Source organism: Lepidothrix coronata, unplaced genomic scaffold (genome assembly GCF_001604755.1).
Source record: "Lepidothrix coronata isolate B3197 unplaced genomic scaffold, Lepidothrix_coronata-1.0 Scaffold56, whole genome shotgun sequence".
Classification (NCBI taxonomy): Eukaryota; Metazoa; Chordata; class Aves; order Passeriformes; family Pipridae; genus Lepidothrix; species Lepidothrix coronata.
Window position 1 is genome coordinate 931,063 of NW_016690236.1, and position 22,151 is coordinate 953,213.

At 39.5% G+C, this 22,151-nt stretch overlaps 1 protein-coding gene across 4 annotated transcripts; it reads right to left on the bottom strand.

Moving 5' to 3' along the window:
• Positions 1-923: 923 nt before the first annotated feature.
• Positions 924-20,649, bottom strand: AADAT (aminoadipate aminotransferase). 4 transcript variants are annotated; one of them, XM_017816555.1, is made up of 15 exons: positions 20,600-20,645; positions 19,419-19,487; positions 18,783-18,865; positions 17,581-17,749; positions 16,495-16,627; positions 15,749-15,823; positions 14,224-14,433; positions 13,622-13,687; positions 12,387-12,469; positions 9,819-9,915; positions 8,934-8,995; positions 6,478-6,542; positions 4,976-5,082; positions 3,757-3,858; positions 924-2,948 (listed from the first exon to the last, which is right to left on the bottom strand). In XM_017816555.1, exons 3-15 carry the CDS (start codon positions 18,823-18,825, stop codon positions 2,907-2,909), a joined length of 1,254 nt encoding a protein of 417 aa, XP_017672044.1. In that variant the 5' UTR covers positions 18,826-18,865; positions 19,419-19,487; positions 20,600-20,645; the 3' UTR covers positions 924-2,906. The 4 variants fall into 4 exon arrangements, with proteins under 4 accessions (XP_017672044.1, XP_017672042.1, XP_017672043.1 ...); XM_017816553.1 differs by lacking the exon at positions 18,783-18,865 and having other exon boundaries at positions 20,600-20,649; XM_017816554.1 differs by lacking the exons at positions 18,783-18,865; positions 20,600-20,645 and adding an exon at positions 20,446-20,465.
• Between the last annotated feature and the right edge of the window lie 1,502 nt (positions 20,650-22,151).

Below are 22,151 nucleotides of genomic sequence, written 5' to 3' on the forward strand. Positions count from 1 at the left end.
GTTTAGAAAATCATTTTATACAGTTAATCGATGTGTCTGTTTAGTTAAAATAATATATTTCTATAGAGGAAAAATGTAAACATCATTTAAGACTGATTTTAGTTTTGCTATCAGCTAATTTAGACAGAGTTTGGTTTTTCCCCTGATTGTGATGAAGCATCTACAATTAAATTAATATCCTGAACAATGCAAATCGAACAATGGCAGTGAAATCCTATATGCACATGCTGTTTCCCTGAACCTTTTAACGCACCTTGGTCTCCTGGGAGAGAGAATTCACTGTGATTGAATGTTCCAGGAGGATGCCATTCAGAGACAAAAGGAAGAGTGGGCAACAGGTTCAGATACAAAGAAATGATGTGGCAAATGAAAGTTTTGGCTTTCCCTTTCTGTTTCATCCATCCAAGAGCAAGAAATCTCTCTCATTCATAGCTGGGTTTAAGCCACCTGATGCAAGTGACACCATTTACCTTTGGGGAAGAGAGGATACAGAGCAGTGAAAGGGCTTGGTGCAGTAAGCACATCCCCTGATGTCCCAGTAATGGCCAGTTGTGCAAGAGGCTGCAGCAGTGCTGTAGAGCTGCCTGACATGGGCAGCTTCCCGCAGGCTGGGTCTCCAGACTTATTTCGGAGTTGTCATTTAGCTGCCTCTTCTCTTGTACCTACACTTTGGTTACACGGGATTTTCATGCTTTTGGCAGACAAAAAACACGTAGAAATTCTGGGCGAATAGCCACTGTACATGACCCAAACAATTCTGCTGTACAAGGGACATAAATCTCAACCCATTCTACGCACATCATGCACACGTGTTGTTCCACACATCGAGACTCACACAACACTTCTGCTTTGTGAATTTTACAGATGCATCAAGGGGGAACAGTTTTTCAATAGGTTTATGGAATTATTAATGGTAACAACTTAACATAATTCCATTTATTATGCATAAAACACATTTAAAAATTCTAAGTTCACACAGGTCAGTGATCTGAAGGAAAATATCCCCCCTTACTTTCAAACAAGAGCCCTTCAGCACAGCTGTGATTAGTGAATAATTGAGGAAAAATAGATTTTTATGGGGAATTCACTAGAAGAGAGAACGTATGTGTGTATATAAACAGACAGTTTTTATGTTGAACTGTGAGCATGTAGAGAATTATTTCATCTAACTGAATGTCAGTCCCTGAGCATCAGTGGTGATGTCTAAGTATTTGTAGAGTTATTGTTGAAAACGGTTGGTTTAGTTTTGGGGCATTGTCCCCTAAATTATGAATGCAAGTTCCATTTTAAGCTTCATCTTTTAAAAATTGTTTCTGTATGGAACTTTGTATTTTAACATCTTGTAACCTACAGATCCACAGTACTTTCAGTCCTGCTGTTGCAATCTGGATTGTGATCCACTGGGGTAAATATGTAAAAGAACTCCACTGAGCTGTACTGGTGCATGCCCTAATCCATCTTGTTTTCTTTATTATTCAATAACAGTTTTGAACGGCCCACTCTAGGCTGTGTGTTACACAGGAACAGAACAATTGCAGTGTTCGAACTGTAATAATTCTGAATGAAAAATGCAAAGGATACATTTTCATTCTTCTAACATTGCTCCCAAGAATACCATGCTGTACATCACTTTTCTCATAGTGATTATGGAAGCTATTGTGTAACCCTGCAAAGCTCAGATGTTACCATGGGAGAAGAATAACGGTCTTGCTGACTCGTTTCATGAATGAATATCCCAGAAATGCATTAACAAATCTGACTACAGCTAGAAGATTCCCTATAGCTGAACAGAATTTGGAGAATACCTTCAAAATTATATTTTCTTTTTATTTTCAACTTATATTAAATCAGATCTGGATTGATATAACAAGTGAATATACTGTGAAACGTTCTGGAAAAAATTAACATGAAGGTATTTCTGTTCCTTGATTTACACAGAACTTCAAACTTTCTCTGCATTTGGTTAAATGAACTTAAAATACTTTCTTGCAGTTTCATCCAAAAAATCAAGCATTAACAGAGGTAAAACACCATTGGCCTGTCCCAGGATTTTGGGTCATGTTTATTGTATGCTGGAATTTCTATGCCCCCTGTTCAGTTACTTACGCTCTCTGTTTAGAAACACATCTGACTGATTAACCAAGAACTGTTCTATTAGCACATCTACATGCCTTTGCAAACAAGAGATTTTCTAACACAGGTACAGAGTAATTATTCACAGACTGAAGTAAAAGCCAGCAATCAGAAAACCTTTTACAAAATAGAGAATGAGCTGCAAAGCCCATGCAAACTGCAAGGGACCTCAGGCCATACAGTTTTATTTGTAATCATAGCCTAATTTTGCTGGATCAGTTTCTTTTTTTTTAACATCATTATATCAGTTTTATCTGTCAAAACTTTAGTAAAATTAAATACTGATTCTCAAATCCTCAAAACCAGATGCCATACAGTAGGACAAGAAGGAAAGTGACACACAAAACAATTCCAATGAAAGATGTTGGAGGAATGTATCAGTTGAGATTAAGTAACAGTGGCTAAGACCACCTCAAGTGCAACTTCCTAAGTAACTGATTTCTCTGTTTCCCAACCCAAATGGAAAATAAAAGTCAAAACAAAAATTTATTCAAAGCTAACAAAACCATAGATTTGACAGGAAATAGAACAATTTGGTTTTGAGTATTTTAAATTTTTCTGAATTGTAATATATTTAGTAATGAAATGCCCTGTCAAAATAAATTAGGCAAATTGTTTTTCACTTCCATTTTTTGTCTTTTTTTTAGCTGAAAATATCTAAGGAAACATTTACTGTATTGTGCTTGCTTATAAAGTGTTCTGATGAAATCCAAATGTTAATAAATATTTCTGGAGATGGTTTTTAATTGCTGCAAGAGCTCTATTTAACTTTTTCACAAAGATTCTTTTATAAGGTCAGCCAGTCTCTTGAAGGCCTGCAATGACAAAAATGTGTTTCACATTTATATTTAGCATTGCATAAACAGACAACACATCAAACCTGTTAAACTACTAAAACTGCCCTAACCATACACAAACAATAAAAAGGCAATAGAAGTGCTTATCTTTACAAAACTTCACAACTGAATGAAATTATAACTACAAATATTGAACTGTTTCAAGCATCTGAATCAAATGAGTATTAAATCTGCACAAACAGACGTCTCCTATCTTTCTTCCCACTGATTTTACAGATAGAGCCAATAACATAAAAAATGCTCCTAAAACACATACAAGAGTAATTATTGAGAAATAAAATAAAACATATATGTAAATTGTATGAAAGAAAAACAATATTCTTTCTTACAAAAGATTGACAAGACCCACATAAAAGAAAACAGATAATTCAGTCTTAGAATCTCAGGAATGGACAGTCTGGAAAATAAAAGATACGCGATGCCTACTAATGCTTAAGGAAACAGCAGAACTTACTACTTATTCTGACTTCAGTAAAGCATTTATAAATAATGTCTGGGACATTTAAGTGTGAGACTCTGCATGTATGAGATACACAGAGAAATTTTAAGTGGTCCTAAAAATTTGGTACCTTTCATGTCATCTGGATGAGTATCTTGCTTAAGAAACAGCTAATACTGCTTCAGAAGTACTGCTTAATCACCTAAGGACTAAAAACCTACAGTAACATTCAAGAAAACATATAAGAACTATGTAAAAATAAGGGAGCATTACTGTGTGAGAAACTGTCTTGCTAAGAATGTAAAAAAAAAAATAAATCTCACTTACCAGATCCATCTGAGTAGGAGAAGACAGAGAGAAGGAGGCTCTGACATAAGAACTCGGCTCTGAACTATTGATATTAAATGCTCCTCCAGGAACCAGTAATACCTAAGAAAAATTCATTAGCCACACAGTTATTACCACTTCTGCATTTTTAAAACACTATATTAAATTAAATTTGAGAAGACTCAGTGCTTAAGCACTCATATCAGATCATGGCATAATATATTTCTTCTCTTCAAAATGAGGAGACAAAAATATACAACCCGTGATCAGACTTTTCACAACAAAATCAAAGGGTCTTGGGTTTTGGTTACCTAGGCTGGTGGGTTACTAGGTCAGACATATCATCACAATGTTTAGAAGCACCAGTGAGGTAGGGGGTAGTTTACTCAGTACAGTGCTTATAAATTGTAGAAATAAAACCATAGTTAATTTTTCTTACTAAAACGATTTAGTAAGCAGCCATCATACATGTAGCTACTTATATATGGGCAACAAAGACAATGAAGGGCCTTGAGGGGAAGCCATATGATGAGTGGCTGAGGTCACTTGTTCTGTTCAGCCTGGAGAAGAGGAGACTGAGGGGAGACCTCACTGCAGTTACAACTTCTTGTGAGGGGAAGAGGAGGGGCAGACACTGATCTCTTCTCTGTGGTGACCAGTGAAAGGACCCAAGGGAATGGCCTGAAGTTGTGTCAGGGGAGGTTTAAGTTGGATATTAGGAAAAGGGTCTTCACCCACAAGGTGGCTGGGTACTGGAACAGGTTCCCCAGGGAAGTGGTCACAGCACCAAGCCTCACAGAGATCAAGAAGCATTTGGACAATATTCTCAGGCACATGGTGTGACTCTTGGGGATGGTCGTGTGCAGGGCCAAGAGTTGGACTCAATGATCCTTGTGGGTCTCTTCCAACTCAGAATATTCTATGATTCTGTCATTAATATTATATATATATATATATGTTGTATACAGAACATATTGTACTAAATGTTATAACAGTTTAAATTTAAGTAAATGGATTAAATATCAACATCTGAAAACAGACATGAATGGATTTTGTTAATAAGTAACTATGCCACAATGCCTGACTTGCAGACTCAATAATGATGCATGACAAGTTCTCCTGCTTTTTTATGTGTACATATATGTGTGGATAGACATAGATATTTTATCTTTCCCACTTTTCATTTTAAGATCATAAGCCATTAAATCATAGGTCATACTTCTTTCTGCAAAGCTTTTTCCATTATCAGCTGCTGTGTATCAGAAATACCCTTAATTTTGATCCATAAGAACATGCCAGCAGCAGGAGGGTACCATTCAGCCAAGCCTGGAGAGAGAAAGAGAGAAAGAGAGAAAGAGAGAGAAAATGGAATCAAGGAAGAAACTTATGCCCCAACTTTAACAGATACATAGTTTCAGTGATATTGTGGATTTTTTGTTCCAATGAACTGAAAGGGAATACAGGCCACCAAGCCAGGCTGCCACTTTCCAAATTTAAAGTACTTGTACCTGTAAGGGCCTACTGCACTTGTGCTGGTAACCTCAATACGTTTTGTGAAAGTGATTCCTCTGAATTATAGATATCCCAAACATTAGCAAACTATATTTGTTGATTACTTTCAGATCAAGTAAACAATCTAAAATAATTTTTCTGTTGCAGTTTCTCTTAATATGGCACAGAAGTGTTTTAAGTTACAATTAATATTGATTTTGTCCCAAAGAAAAGGAGAGCCTAGGAGTTACAAGGAGATGAGAGGCTTAGAAAGGATTTATCTGCAGACTTACTGTATACCTTTCGTTTACTTAGAATGCTTTATATGGTTTTGGACATATTTTTTAAAGACCTATTTATTTGACTTAACATCTTCTTCTCCAGTTCTTCCTCAATGTATTTTACCATTACATATCTACAAAATAAAGGTCTGTCTTCTATAATATTACAGCTTCTTTTACTAGAAAACATGAAGACCCTGCAGTCTTTTACAAGAGTGTATTCTCACAATATACTTTGCAGTATCCTGTGCTATTACCCAAGTTTTGGAACTTGGGAAATTGAGACAAAGGGGGCCTATGTAGGCCAACAACCCATGGTTGTTCAGAGCAATATAGAAAAATATATAAATCACCTGGAATTAGCAGGAGTAAATACATTAATGACTGTGTGGTGCCCAAGTACCCATGTCCCATGGAAGTACCACCTAGGGTAGGTGGGCAGTTCTTAAGCAGTTATTGCTGATTCCACTTAGACTGACTAAAGGCAGTGAGCGACTAACCGGGACTGCATTGTTGTTGATCAAATTCTTTCTGTGCTCTATGGTTAACCACAAAAGGGGACACCTGAAAGTGACTGACGTTAAATATCATCACTGCTGCTATAGCGCTTGTTTGTATCTTCTTTTAAATTAAGGTCACTATTTCAGCGATTTTTTAAAGACAGAAATTTTAAATAGAAAAAGGATAAGAACATAATGAAGTGAAATACATGCTCTTTTAAAAACTGCTTTGCACTGTAATGTGGTGAGCTTTTTTCCCATCTCCTTGTCACACTAGAAAAGCATAAAAACAACAGCAATAAATAATTTGTCCTAAGCTTAACATTTAATGTTGTTGATTTGCTTATAGTGCTTATCATCAAGAGATGAACTTAAGTGATTTTTCTTGAGCACAAAGATGATATATAGTTGGAAAAAAATTTAAGGAATTATCTCTGTTGCACTCTGACCTTTTAACCACTTGTCAGCAGCAACGAGCATTGCATCCCGCTGGGTCCTGTAGAAATCCACCACTCTGAAAGCAAATTATCAATTGAAAGTCAGAACACATAGTGTTTCAGAGTCCATTTGTTTCCAAAGGCAAAACCAAAACTTTTCTACTTGAACAACCTAAGTGCACATTTAATAGAAATATAAGCATATCTTAGATGGGCACAACACAGTATACTGTGTGTCTAAAACTTTGTATATGTATCAGAGAAGTCTTCAATGCTACAGCACACCTCCAACAAAGAACTGATCAACCAGACAGAAGCAGCCCTGTGTGGCTGCTTCTTAAGCTTTACATATATATCATGGAAAGGTGTTATATATTATACTATTCTGTCTATTATAACAGTAGATACCAGTCCTGCTAGCAATATTTACTGCACAAAACACAGATACTGAAGAAAATTAAGGACTTAAACATATCCATAAGCACAGTCTCAGTGTCTGTGCATTTGTGTTGAATTTGTGTAACAGGTACCTGTGGAAATGGCATTTGACAAGGTAAAAAGCAAATCATATGATAAACCTGCCATAATTATTTGACAACTTTCCCATTTCTAAACTTTTGAACCTATTTGACAGCTTCCCCTATTCTAGACCTTTGAACTTTACACTTTAAGTACAACTTTCAAGTAATTCAATCATTTACCGGAGAAAATGACCTTAACCCAAATTTCAACATGGATAAGTCATGTGCAGTGGCTTTTGTTGATATAAAATAATGCAGCTGTGCAACAGAAGACACAAGAGAAATGCCTGATACAGACTTCATAAATCAGATGCAAATGTGTTCCCATCTCTGAAAACATCCTTAGTAATTTGCATAATTTCACATTTGTATTTTTAAATAAAATACAAATTTTATTATCATAATTTTACATATTTTTTTTTAGATAAAATACAAATTTTTCTCTGAACCAATAGCTTTGATTTCTGGCTGTATTTTATTACACCTGAAAGACAAACTCCAACACCAATAGCTTTGGAACTCAACTATACCTATTGCTACATTATATATGAAATGGTAAATCTCACTTGTGCAGTTTTTATCAAAATTGCAAATTCCATTGCAAGCTTTGTACCTTTGTGTTACAATTTTACTTCCATGTTGAAATGAAATGATAAGAATTAGTAAGACAATGCTGCCCCAAAAATGTAGCTGCTCCATACAACAGGCCAGCTCCTACTCAAAAGCATGATCTAACAACTTAACTTTGTACTAATGAAATCACCTGGAGGAGACTCCAGTCAGCTGTCAGGCCTCATCAATATCACCTGACAACTGCCTTTAAAAGGTTTAAAGCATTACAGCTACCGTACTGCAATCCTCTTTTCCTTAGTTCAAGAGGAAGAACAACCTTCTGGCCTGAGAGAGGCTGCCTTTTGGCCCACAAGAAGGTAAGTGCAGAGGTGTATTTGGGATTTATTTTTTTTAGAACTGCTGCAAGTTGAGCTAATGTGTGATTTAAGTTTCTCTGTGAAACTTATCTTTATGTTCCTAATTCTTAAAACAAGGCAATGCTAGGGCTGGCGTGCCAGTTTTTGGTTTTGCTTTTTTTTTTAAGTACTGGTGTTTACAGTATGAACATCAGGCAGGTGCTCAGAGGACAGAAGTGGCTGTTACAGTGATATATAAGAACTTTCTGCATGCTTTGCTCACATTCCTGTTACAGGCCTTTACAGAGTATAGCACACTCCCACTGAAGTAGGAGGGTTGGGGCTCTAATGATATCTAAGTATAGCATCTAAAATGAGGTACTGATATTCAAAAGAAACTATGCTCCTTCTGCATAATAAATGAAAAAAAGGTGTATCGGTCAGTATTTAGGAAATGCCTTACTGAGTTAAACTGTAGCCCAGTGCTCTGTCTCCAAGAGTGGTGAAAAAGGCAATGTTTGGTGTGTGTAGATGAACTTCACTGCTCTCTATAGGTTTTTCAATCAGTATCCACAATCATGAGATCAAGGATGTTAGAAGGTGAATCCCTGCTGCCGTAGTAAGGCAAGAGCTCCCTTTATAGAAAGTGATTCTTTCTCAGTAAATTCTGTGCTCAGTGATCTTAGCATTTGCTTTAAACCCTATCACTTTAGGAGGGATGAAAACTTTATTCACTGACTTGAAGCTTCCAGGATCCTCTCAAGTTCTCTTGAGATGGGAGCTGCATAATGCCTGTGCCAGTGGACTGGTGGATTGTTTGCCTGTAGTGGGAGGAGACATGCCCTGACCTGCATGTCTGCAACTTCATACTGAGTTCCTTCAGCTCTAGTGTGAACTTGATAGTCTTGGTGACCTGCCTTATCTATTTGGCCTAATACTGATATATGTCCTTTGACTTGTTTACTGCAAAGAATGTTTGATGTAGGTAACAAGTAGCAGAATAACAGATTATGGGACTCAGCATATGACATGACCCTACCTGTCAACATGCTCCAAGAAACCCTTTTGTCCCCATTGATGAAGCAGCTGTGATATCATAATCTAAAGAAATAACACACATCATCAATACCATGTTTTAAACAGAACTCTTCCAAATCATCAAAAAATACATAGCCAGATGCACTATTCAAAATTCCTCAGGCATGAAATTGCATGCAGCATCTCTTGGAGCCCTTTATAGACAGAGATACCAACAGCAACAGGCCATTACAGTATCCAAGGATCATGGTAGCATTTGGAGGTTGGGGTGGGAGGAGGGAAAAATGGATGGAAAGCTAATTACGGTATTCAGGGAGAAAGAGGAAGGCAACGTATATTGCTTTACCTTCCTGTCCATATCAGCCTCTTCACTTTAATAGTGCCTCTGTGATGAACTAATAGAGCTGGAAGATGGAAGCCATATTTAGTTGTGTTCAATGTCTCCTTTCCTTATCACTAACCATAAAGGGGCTGTAGTTGGCAGCCTGCTTTGTAATGTCTTTTGGGCTGCCAGTATTGTTCTAATTGCAAAGCAGAATGAAAAAAAAAATGAGTGCTTCTTCCAATGTATGCTTTACATTGAGGTTTTCCAAATGAACCTACTGGGAAGAGATATAAAGTATTTCAAATCTTGATTCTTGCAATCTGAGGGTTAAGGGATATTAGCTGTGCTATCCATGCACTGAGACAACCTTCTGCCTCTGGTTCTAAGTTCTATGGTGGTCTCTCTTCCTTTAGCAGAATTGACAATAATGTGCATAAAGAAAACTGCAAAAGTGCAGAGCAACTGTGAAAGTGCAAAGGTATTCGCTAATGGAATATATACTTATAACTTGGAATGTATTGTCTTTTCTAAATACAATGCAGATGGCAGTTTGGTACTTGCCTGTGTGAAAGTGCTGGTGTGCATTGTTGAAACCTGAATATGTAGAACAACTCTGTCAATAAGAGGCTTGGGACCTGTCAGAAAACCTATTCTTAACCTAGAAAACAAAATAGAAAAAAGTTACTACAGAAATGCAATGTGCTAATATTTGTGTGAGTTTGTCGTGGTTTGAAAGCCTCCAAAAATCCAATTTCCAAGCTCCCCCACAATTTGCCTCAACGTGAAAGAGAAGTTTTCAGACAGGCATAACTCAGCATGGGGAATTATATAAAAATTTATTACTAACAGAATAAAAACTATAGAAACTAAAAAGCAAATAAATACACAGTATTAATACAATTCCTACCACCCCTGAGGGCCCTCACACATCAGTTCAGAAGAAAAACCTTCAGGGCAATAGCTAAAGTCTCTCTCACTGGGGTATCAGGGAAGGGGTCTTTTGCACTCCCACCAGCTCCTCGGCCTCTGCTGAGGTCTCCTCCTGGACTGCAAGGGAACACTTGCTGCACCAGGTCTTCATCACGAGTTACAGGGAGTCAGCTTTTGAGTCCTTTTCCCCTGGTTCGTGAAGGTTCCTCCCAGGAAGTAAGATTCAGGGACTTCTCCACTTTGAGTCCACTCTTCCTCCCCAGGTTGCAGGGTTTCTGGGTTTTTGCTCAGTCTTTTATACCCCAAATAGTTTCACCAAAGTCCTTACCCAGAAAAAGCCTGCTTGGTTTGACTTTTCTCTGTTTCAGCTGTAGCATCAGCTTGACTTGCCACATAGCAAGGGGAGGGCATCTCCCACGTTCCTCGTCCTTTGGTTTCGGCTGCCCTCGTCCAAACCTAACGTAGGGCACCTCTGAGCCCCTCGGCCTCTCTGTTTTTATTTCAGTCTCAGCTTAGGGTCGCCTCCTCCCCTGCCATGGGAGGGAGGAAAGGTGGCAGTGAGACCGCTTCAGTCTCTCTCCCCTGCCTGGAATTCTTCCAGCTCTGCATGATTGCAGCTGCTTCTTCAGCTCTGGGCCACCCCTCGACCCATCTCTGGTTCGGCTCCAATGCTGTGCCTGTCTGCTGGGGGGGGGCTGGCTCTAACCCCCTGGCTGGCCTCTCAAGTCCACGCCACTGCCTCTCTTGGGCAGTGGTGGGGGGGGGGGAACCACTAGCCTTTGGCCACAGGCACCCGGTCCAGTTATAATACTGTTCTGGGCTCCCCCGCAGCCCGGCCGGGGGGGAAAAGAGGGCCTGGCCCCCTGCAAGGGACCCGCAGGCCTCTCTCCTCTGCCTCACCTCATGGTTTCCATTCTCTCTCTCTCTGCCAACCACTTCCTCCCAGCTGTTGTAATATGCTTATTTCACAGGGGTGAAAAACAGCTCTGACTGGCCCCTCATCAGAAACTCACCTGGGACCAACCACTTCCAGCCCCACCCCGGGGGGGGGCAGGTCAAACTATGACAGAGTTGTATGTAGGAAAACATGTAACCATTTCGTTGATAGTGTAAGGATCTCTTATGCATTTCTCTGTATCTTAATACTGCCCTAAGCCCCAGGCTTATGCAATTTAGAAGCTGAGTGTCAAAGTTATGAAATAATAACAAATAACGGGCTTTAATGCTTACAGTGGCTTCTTAAATATGAGTCTTCTGGACATATTCTGTGTTTGTAAGCTTTCCTCTGCAACCATAAAGATTACATAAACCAAAGGGAAGAGGTTCTCACACAATGAAAAATCATGAATGCTCAGGCTTTATGACAACAGATGAGAAGTGGCAAATGGCTTTATTCTTTCACTCCCTTTCGGTACTGCAGAAGAAATGGAATTTAGATTGATAAACTAGATTGTTATTTATGCTTCAATTCTTACTACCCATCTTTACAGATTGGCTGAAGTTTTTCTTTGAGGAAAAATAGAACCAGTAAGGTCATATGTGTCTTTGGTAAAGATAAAATTGCATCATGCCATTTTATAGTGTCACTTCTGGAAGTGTAATCACACTTAGCATCATGTTGTCTCCTCACATTCTCAAGGATGATGTTATAAACAAAAGAAAGTTAAAAATCAAATATTTCAACTAGTGTGAAATGGAAAACAGCCAACTTAGTTTTTTCAGGCAGGTGGGAACAACCTGAAAGAACTGTAGGGCTAGATATAAGTATAACCCTATGAATAGCTTGTGAAGAATGATGCTATCGTTTCTTTTTCCTATTACAAGTTCAGTGAGTCTACAGGAATGGTAAGAGATAGAAAGAGAAATGGAAAAAGAAGAGAGAAAAGCTTCTAGGAGTTCCAGGAACATAGCTAGAATCCAGCATCTGTCTTTCTGCCTAGATGGTGTCTGCAAGAATGGGTTGCCTGGGGACAGGGGCTCAAGTATTAGTATCAGAAGAGAAACAGAACCTGGAGTTAAATGACTGCCAAGAGATGACATGAAAAGAGAGCAGACTGTGAAAAGCCGTGGATTTAGAAGTTCATTCCACAAGTGGATAGTTAATAGATGAAAAACCACTATGACATGTCTGATAATCTTGTATAAAGACTTGTGCCTTAACTGAATAGGCAATGCTAAGCAGTCTGCAGTTGGCCTTACCCAGATGAGAGAATTTTAGAGAAAGAGTCGGTCCTGATAACTCGGCCATCCACATCCATTGAGAGGAAAGTTGGAGCCCATGGCTTGGAATAAAAATAAAAAATAAAATTCAAGGTGCTAGTAAGGACTAAGATGGAATTATTTTCCTTACCATGAAGACACAGTTCATTTCTAAAAGAAATATTTTGATAATAAATATTTTACAGATCTGTATTCCAAGGAAAATATTACAGTAACTTGCTGACAAGTGATTGTTTAGGCTAGCTGTCTGAGATGTGATTTCAATATTCTATGAAAGTCTTCAAGAAATCAGCCTTGTTATTTTTTGATGCTTACTTAGCCCACTGTTCATCATACAAGTGCTCAGTTCAAGTTTTGGTATGATGCCATAAGAAGTAGTGAGAAATAATGATTTTTCTGCCAAAATTTCTTTGTGGAGTAAACAGGTACTGTGACTTCTAAAATGGAGTCCTGTAGCTTTTTGCTTCGCTTTATTAAAAAATGAAATCAGAAGACGTGACCAAATTGTGATGATCTGAGTTCAGCATACTTTTTACTTATCAAGAATTCTGCTTTTACACCTTCTCCCCTACACTTTCTAACAAAGCTACACAATAGTATTCAATACTATTCAGTGAAACTATTTTATTGCCTCTTCCCATAAAAATGTATTTCAAAATAGAAATTACTGAACTTTAGCTTCCATCCATGTTTTACTGCTTTATAAGACCAATTTTCATTTCAGATGTTAGGTACTTTTGCAGACTGTGCAACTGTAGATTCACATGTGAAATCTGGGGAAAATTTACATGAAGAAGGGAAGCTACCTATCCAGTACCACTTTCTGTGGTACCTGGGAGAACTCTCTTGGGTTTTCCAAAAGGCAAAGGGGGTACAGTAGATGGGGAGCTGGAAGTCTTCTGCTGAATGAAAGAAGAGACTGGTCTGAAAGGACCACTAAGAGGCTGCAATTTTCAAGTGCTTCTTCAGTGACACACTTGCTTTTTTTCTGACTTCTGAAGGAAATTCTATCCTGTATGAGGCTTGAGGAATTTGAACTGCTGATTAACAGAACATAAAATGTCACAAAGGGGACAATGACTGAAAGGGGAAATGACTGTGAGGCCTACAACTACCTTGGTAGGACATGAAGAAGGAGCATCCATGGCTCAAACCTTAGTTTTCTCCTGGACCAGAAAATAAGGTGTTACTAAGGATTATGGAAGACAAATTACCTTTTCAAACTGAAGAAAGTAGTAAGGGTCATCTTCTATTATGAGGAAATCATATTTTCTTGCAAGCTACAGAAACGAATAAAAAAAGATCTGTTATAAGATAAAGACACTAAATTCATTCTGGTTTTGGTTTGGTTTTTGTTTGTTTGTTTTTTTTTTTCCTTACCAGGACCGTATTATGCTCCTATTGATTGGTCATTCATTATATACAAGGCCCCATCATGAGAAGCTTTCAAGTGCCCATTTTAGACACGAAGCAATTATAAGAGTAAACACAGTATCCGTAGTACAAGGACCCATGTATGTAACTGGAGCTCTGTTCCATGTAGCAAACTGTACAGGCAGCTTGCAGTAAGTCAGACTAGAAGCCCACAGCAAAAAGGTACCAGCCATCAATGGGCTACTATTGAAAAACAATTTATCTAATGCGTAGTCCACCTTTGGAGAGTTGTCATGAAAGAGATTCTGCTAGAAACAAGTTCTAGGAGGAATGTCTAGTGGACCAATAATGGGCCCAAATACCACATGAGTATCCTCAACTGAAACGAGACTGACATTTATTTATTTCTACCTACACAGTTCACAAGGCCCCAGCTACATACCTGGTAAATCTCCTTCTTGCGCTCTGTGCTCAGAGAGTTGCCGGTTGGGTTGCACCCATTTGGAATAGTGTACAGGAATTTGGGAAGGTGATGGCTATGATTTTTTACATCTTCTGAGCTCCAAGTAGACAGAATTTCTTTTAAAGCTTCTGGAATAATGCCATGTTGGTCACTAGGAACATTAATTATATTACAACCCAAGGGTCTCAGCTGTTGATAGAAGGAACAAAACTGTCACAATCATGTAATTCAAAGGTCTTCCTTTTGTCATTGGTGTTGTAAAATATCATCAATACAAAGACTGTCTTTCTGATTTTAGAGATACCTCAAACTCCATTTGCTCATGAGTCAAAAGAAAGTTTGCCTGAATTTGCTGTAAAGCTTGTCAGACTTTCCACATTACTCTTTATTTGCCCTATTAAGCAAACTGAGAGGAAATGGGTAACTCCTATGTTCAATTGCAGCTTTTTTTCTAGGAAATCACATGTGGTTTTGCAAGCAGAAAGGGATTTTGTGAATTTGAACTGTATTCTCTTGGCATTCCTCATGCTCTCACTGCAGACAGTTAAGTTCATAGTATCTTCGCTTCCTACTGACAATTTATGCTCTGCTTCAGTAGAAGTGCCAGAACTATAAGCTATTCTTCACTGACAAAGGGCAAACAAGATGTTCTCAATAGATATATTCAGCAATACAAAGGAGAATGAAATGATGCTACTGCAATGACATGTTGACAGCAGTATGAAAAATATAGGTAAAATACCAATGAAAAAACTTGCTGTCTATCCTCTGTGGAATTTCAATTTGTGCCATGTAGTGCTCTGCATTTTTAAGTAAAAATGCAAGCTGCTGCATTGTTAAAATACATTTCTAACAAAGTACAGCTGTTTAGACAACATATTTAAATTTAGCACAGCAAACAATAACGGAATTTCTTTTAATGCAAGGGGAGACTACACTGAAATTGTGGTGTATTATTTATTCTAAGCCTTCTTACAGCTTTTAAACGTTTTCAGCTGACATTTAATTTTATACTGATTAAGTTACTTGTCAGAAGGAAACTGTGTTACTTTTGTATAGTTCTGACTAATTCACTTCTTCATACTCATATATGGATGTTCAGGCCTATTCCAATCTTACACTATTTATAGTTATGGTATAATCTGACGATGAAATACTTCAGGTGACTGTGCTAACATGTTAAAACACCCACTTGTTGCAAATTTGCTTCAACTCAACTAGGTCCTGATGTCATTTCTTTCCAACCCAATCAAATGTGACCTTAGCCCTTGAATGAACTCGGATTTGGAAGAGGAATTTGGAATAGTTTTTATAGAACTTCCAGTAGAAAACCCTCTATGAATTAATATTTATGAATATTTAGAGTTGAACTCAAAAATCTTGATTCTTAGATACGTTTTTATGGTAAATGCAAACAATCTGTATAAAACTGCAGATCAGGTAGTAAATTGCTGTTTAGTTCAAATGTAACATTTACAGTGTTTTGTAGCTAATGAATACTTACAGCTGCTAGTGTCCCAGGGTATGTGGGTGCATCCAAAAGGATGTTGTCTCCAGGATTAATGAGCATTTCGAACACCTGTAAAAGAAAAGTCTATTTTAGAAATATTGCTACATTCTTGTACATGTGCTTATACTTCTGACTACTTAGTGGGACTAAAAATCTTGATTAGATATTAGTAATTCTCTAACCATTTAATTATCCTGTCTGTGAGAAAAGCAATGAACAGATGAAAAATCTGCTTTACAGCCAAATTCAGCTAGGTAATCAACTAGAGAATACCAATTTGACATGGAAAGACAGTGCTCTGAAGCACTGTTTCTATTGTATAAGTTACAGAAAAGAACAAATAAACAGTGAGAGTGGACTTTAAAGGGTAATTATTTCATGAAGTTAAAAAAACCCCATGAAGTAAAAAGAAGAAACACATTTAGAACAGAATTAAGGTAAAGCAAATAATGCATCTACGTGCTTATTACTGCACCACTTGAATAACATGGAATGTTACCTATTTTCTGACAGGCTCTTTGGTTACTGGAACATTCATGTGGTCCCAACAGACTTGAATGCCACACCAATTTTGTTTCAGTTCCATTATCTTGTATTGATAATACTGTCAGGCATTCATTTAACAAAGTATCCTGCATATAGTTATAGAGTGGCATTTAATGCTGATACAAATGAACTAACGCGGGAATAAACATCTCTCGGAATGAAATGCTTTTAATATATGAAGCTTTCGGTCTTACTTTACACAAGCCTTCCTGGCTGCCAGTTGTGACACACACTTCCATTTGTCCTTGCTCAGGACTGTAGTTGGCTGTGGGGGGATCATGTAGGCTCCGCTGGAAATCTTTTAGCCAAGACAACAGCTCTGGAATCCTGAAACATGAATAAGAAGGTGCATCTAACATCTTACACAAGCCAAAGCTAGGCTGCATCTCTAAATCACTGCCAAATCTAGCACACAGTCCCGAGTCTGCCACACAGATACACTTAGATGTGATTTTTATGACTGCTTTATCAAATTATGCAAATGAGATGGGCATCTGTGGTCCATACACCAAATTATCATACTGAAGTCTTGGCAGAAATTATTTGCCAAGGACAAAACAGGGTGGAGGTTGAACAGTATCCACTCCTAGAAGTGATCATTCTGTACTCAAATTTAGCAATCTGACAAAGCTCTCAATGCTGCAGATTAAAAGGATTTCTGAAACAGGTTTTTTTTAAAAAAGTCTTAAAACCTGTAGGATATTCACAAATGGTTGGGGTTCATTTAAATTTTAAGAAAAGTCTTAACTGATTAATGCCCTGTGTGACTCTGTAGGTACCTAAGTATTTTCTTCAAACCTGTCCCAAGCCTGACTTAGTGCTGTGTGCTGGGGAGTTCACGTGAGCACTAAGTAATGTAGCAATATGCAATTTTTTTACCAAAGTTTTGTACCAAAAATGACACAACTACAAATACCTCCTCTTCGCTACCACAAGTTGTACATACTGACTTTAATATATGGTGCCAAATGAAAAGAACATAAATATTCCAGAATGTGGAAACTACGTATTGTAATGCAGTATCTTTTAATTAATATCTGATCTGGGAGTCTGGATTCTCAAATAATAACAGCCAGGAAATGCTCTGGCTTGAGAATTACTAGGAATAGGGTTTTAGAGTGAGGTAAATTGAAAGATGCCTGTTTTTTGAAAGAACCTGGTTTTGGAAAAAAGGGGTTTATGAACAGGTTTTAAAAACACAGGTGAATTAATGCAATAACAAATGATATTATGATCCTTTGATTCTGGCATCTTGAAGTGCAAGTAGCTGTGACAGATACCCTGCTGAGGCTGAGTACTGAAGAGCTCTCTTCATCAGATCTTCCCCAATCTCAATAGGAGTTCCATGTCCAATGTCAACAATTGCCCTCTTAAATGGAAAAAGGTTAGGATTTGGTGCCCCTCCAGCCAGAGAGATGAGAGATGGAGGAGATTTCTGCATCAATTCAGCTAGATTAAAAGGAAAACACCGTGGTTACAATTTGATTATTGCAATGCTGATCCTATCCTTTAGTCAATATATAATAATAGTCCAGAGGAATTTGTTCCATATTTCACTTTTTTAACTATCTTGAATTAAGAAGGACAATTCTTCTTAAACTTGTCTTTCTGTTTGGATTAAAAAGGTGTTTGGGGAGGCAGGGAGGGAGATACTGGCAGGACAGACTAAGAGAAAAAATTATCTGAAGTTAAAACAACTATATTTTCTTTTAAAACAATCTGGACTATTCTATTATTAAAACTTCTGTGACTGATCTTCTGAGCTTTGAGAATTTAAAATCTTAATGATCTTCTGTTTAGACTGATTTGAAACGACTGACTTTGTTTTTTGTTCAGTCTCACTTCAGCTGACATGGCAGTAGTGCAGCTATGCTGACAGATGATTATAGCTTTTCTATAGGGGAGTGGAAACACTTCTGTCAGCCTTGTTTTAGTGGCAGAGGCCACTAAATAATGCCACTGTATAAGTAATTCACCATGAAGAAAATCTTAACTCTTGCTTTAAAGTCAGAGTTTCACAATCACTCAGATCCAATCTATGCAGTGCAGACTGGACTTTAATCCAGCAAGGGCACTTGACTACATTAAATCTAAGAGCTCACAAGATGGCATTCATGCTGGCTTGACAGTTTTACATCAGACATGAGAGGAGAGATGACACCAGATCTGGCTTAAAGCCTCCTGTTCTCAAATTTATTTTCCACTACTTATTAGCAAACTAGAACATGGGGAATTAATTCTTATCAGTTAGTACAACAATATGGGTTATGCCTGTAACATTTGCTCTGGTAAAGAGAGATTTACTTTGTCATCAAAACTACAGTCTGAATGTGTCTTTCTGCAGGAACTGTGCTACTTATAATTTGCGCTATGATGTGTATCAATGTATCACTTGAAAAAGAGACTATCTAGAGTGAATTACTTGACTTAGTTGTACCTATATGAAGCATTTTAAGCAGTACAGCAAATGCCAGCCCCTTACCAAGAGAGGAAATTGACCCCTGAAGGCTTAACTGCTGATGCATGTCTCATGCTCCAGTTTTGGCAGGTCTCCATAGGTTTCAACTGAGTAAACAAGTAGGCAGTTAACCTTTTCTATCTGTCACACAGAAGACTGTAATGTGGTAGCCTCAAGATAGTGTAATATGGAAAAGGAAATTGTAGTAATACTGAGAGGGTGATGGTGGCGAGGAATTTATGGACATAAACAGGATACAGGAAAGCTAGGTGGAAAGAAATATGCTGGGACTGAATTTCAAGTCATTAGGAGTCGCTTGTTTCTGGACAACCAGGGTAAACTCAGTAGCAAATTGTGGCCAAAGCCCTGGTTCAGAGACAGTAGCAGAGATTTTTCAGACACTTGTTGAAATGATAATACCAATTCTTCTCTCTGTATGGGTTTCTGAAATGGTTCAAGGCTATTCACTTTGTCAAGTTGAGACAACAAACAGGTATAAAGAAAAACAAAGTCAAAGCAGTTATCTGGCCTTGCTTGTCTGCTTACAGCATGATTTTCTTTCAAGCCTTTTGAAGTCTTTAAGCCATGATACCCCAGCAAAGACCAGTATGTAGAATGATACTCTTTCTGAGAAACTGGGAAGAATGGACATGTACTCACTCAGGACTCTTATCGGAGATGCTTTTCTTGCTGCACTCACAGCAGTCATGAACCGAGAATAATTCATAGCTATATGGAAAGAGTAATTAGGTGGACATGAAGCTAGAAAAGTGAATAGGAACTGCAGTGTGCTTTTGGTATGTGTGTTTCCCCCAAGTAATGCTTCCAATTCCTCATCTCCATAGATGTGCGCCATCATAAACTAAATGTGGACGTAATCAGGTTAAAATTAGCGCTGGAATCAATTGAAGGAAAAGGTTTCAACTTCATACTCTCAGCTTTTGTCACAGCCTCCCAATGACAACTGCGCAGAGAGATTAGGTCAGAAATATGCTCCTGTTCTGATAAACACAAATAGCAGTATAGCTTTGACCTGAGGAATTTGTTGGTATGCCAGTGAACAGCAAAAAAACACCCTCCCCCTCCCTTTACTGCCAGCTGTGAAGTTTTAAAGACAGATGACAAATTTGGAGATTTGACGGATCTTAAACAACCATCAGCTCTTTTTTTATTTAATGAGGATCCAGCTTTACTTAGCTGTATTAAGCATTGCATTTGAAATGCTTTTACAATTGCAAGCCATCGTTATAAGTCACAACATTTGTCAAGTTAGAGGTTTTTTGTTTTTTTTTTTTTTAGAAAGGTTCATTCAGAATATCTTTCAAATGTATCTGATGAGTGTTTTCCCCCCTTTACGCTGGTGCCCACAGAAATTCAGTGGATAGTGAACTAAAGTCCAGCGGGAACTCTAAAGGCCTGGAAAGGCCACGGGAAAACATCTCCGAAGGGAACGGAAGCACAGGAACGAAATGGACAGGCAAACAGCAACCACAGCAACACGCATGTGCTGGCACTTACTAGAAGTGATCTACCGAGCAAGGCCGCTTTAAAAAAAAAAACCACTTCATGCTTTCAAAAAATATGTCAACTTCGCTCACCCCCTAGCCCGTCCCCCCGCAGAGGCGCGGTGGTGACTGTACACACGGGCGGGCTCCGGCTGTGTTTTAAGGGATAACTGAGGAGGCACCTCGGTAACCCCGAGGTGGTTGCCGAGATACCCCGGATACCCAGGTGCTGCCCAGCCCCTCCCCGGAGCGAGGATGGAGCCCCCAGGGCCACCCCGAGCTCAGACGCGCCGCCCCCGCTGTCCCGAGGGGACGGTGGCGGCCGCAGGCACCTACCGGCGGGAGGGCGCGGAGCGGCCGGGCCGTGAGCGGCGGCGGCCCCGCGGTGGGAATGGGCGGGCCCGCCCGGGCGGTCGCTGGGCCGGCCCCGGGGCGGGGAGCGGGACGGGGCCCCGTCCGGCGCAGCCGCCCGAGCGCCGCAGGCGGAGCGGGGCCCGCCGGCGGTGCGGCCGCATGAGCGGCTCGGCGGCGAGTGGCGGACCGAGTCCGAACTCCGATGCCCTGTGGATCCGGGCGAAAGCCGTAAAACACGTGGCTCCCCCGCCGGTTCCTTCTGCGTAGTGCCCGTGAAGCGAGGGCTGGAGCCCGGTGGTGCAGGGAGAGGCGGGTGCCGAGCTTTGGCACCGCCGCGGAGTGCGGCCAGGGCCGGGCACCAGCGCCGGGGCGAAGCAGGGGCTGGCCTGGAGGGAAAGGAGAATCACAGAATGGTTTGGGTTGGAAGGGACCTTAACAATCTGTTTCCAACCCCCCTGCCGTGGGCAGGGGCACCTTCCACTAGACCAGGTTGCTTAGAGTCCCATCCAGCCTTGTCTTGAATACTAACAGGGATGGGGCATCCACAATTTCTCTGGGAAACCTGTGGTAGTGTATCATCACCCTCACAGTAAATAATTTCTTCCTAATATCCAGTCTAAACCTACCCTCTCTAAGTTTGAAGCCATTCCCCCTTGTTCTATCACTATATGCACTTGTAAAAAGTCTGTGTCAAACTCTCTTATAGGGTCCCTTTAGCTGCTGGAAAGCTGCTCTAAGGTCTCCCCAGAGCCTTCTTTTTTCTAGGCTGAACAACCCTAAGTCTCTCAGCCTGTCTCCATAGGTGAGGTGCTCCAGCTCTCTGATCAGCCTTGTGGCCTCCTCTGCACTTGCTCCAACAGGTTGATGTTCTTGCTATGCCAGGGACCCCAGAGCTGGATGCAGCACTCCAGGTGGGATCTCACAACAGCGAAGTAGAGGGGCAAAATCACCTCCCTCAATCTTCTGATCACTTATCCTCTAATCCATTTTATCATGTTTCCACAAAAGTTTCTGCTCATAAAAGGAAACAGTATTAAAATTAAAATTTGAAGTGGGACATCTGAAAGTAATTTTATTTGCCCCCAGATGAGTAGGATCAGTGCAAACAAAAGCAGGATGTGGTGTAATTTGTCCCCTCTTGCTGGGTGTCACATGCTGTTGTTTGTTCAACATGTGGCTTAGCTGGTGCTACTTAGAAAGACACGAGAGACACAATGTCATTTTCTAGTCATGGCTAGACTTCAGCATTTTGGGGCTGTCATGGCCCTTGCTCCTGAGGGCAAGTTGAGAGAAAGATCTAGGTGTAAAGCCGTCTGAAAAAACAGTGCAAGGACATGCAAAGTCAGGCGTGATTTGAAGTCTTAGTAGATAGCTTGGAGGCAGGAGCATTTCTGGGCTTTAAATTAGTAAATCATCAGGCTTTAAGGTGGCCAGTGCTCAAAGCACTTTTTAACTGGCACATTCCAAAACTTGCTGAAGGGAAAGCTGAGGTATGAAAAAAAAGATGAGGTGCCTTAAAAAAATCACCTTTTTT

Bases quoted from the DNA above. Each gene is read 5' to 3' on its own strand.
- AADAT (XM_017816553.1), bottom strand. From the start codon at position 19,485: ATGAATTATTCTCGGTTCATGACTGCTGTGAGTGCAGCAAGAAAAGCA. The intron at 15,824-16,494 runs GTAAGACCGAAA...TTTCTTTTACAG, and splicing joins GCCAGGAAGGCTTGTGTAAA to GTGTTCGAAATGCTCATTAA. The intron at 9,916-12,386 runs GTAAGGCCAACT...TTTGTTTTCTAG, and splicing joins TCTAAAATTCTCTCATCTGG to GTTAAGAATAGGTTTTCTGA.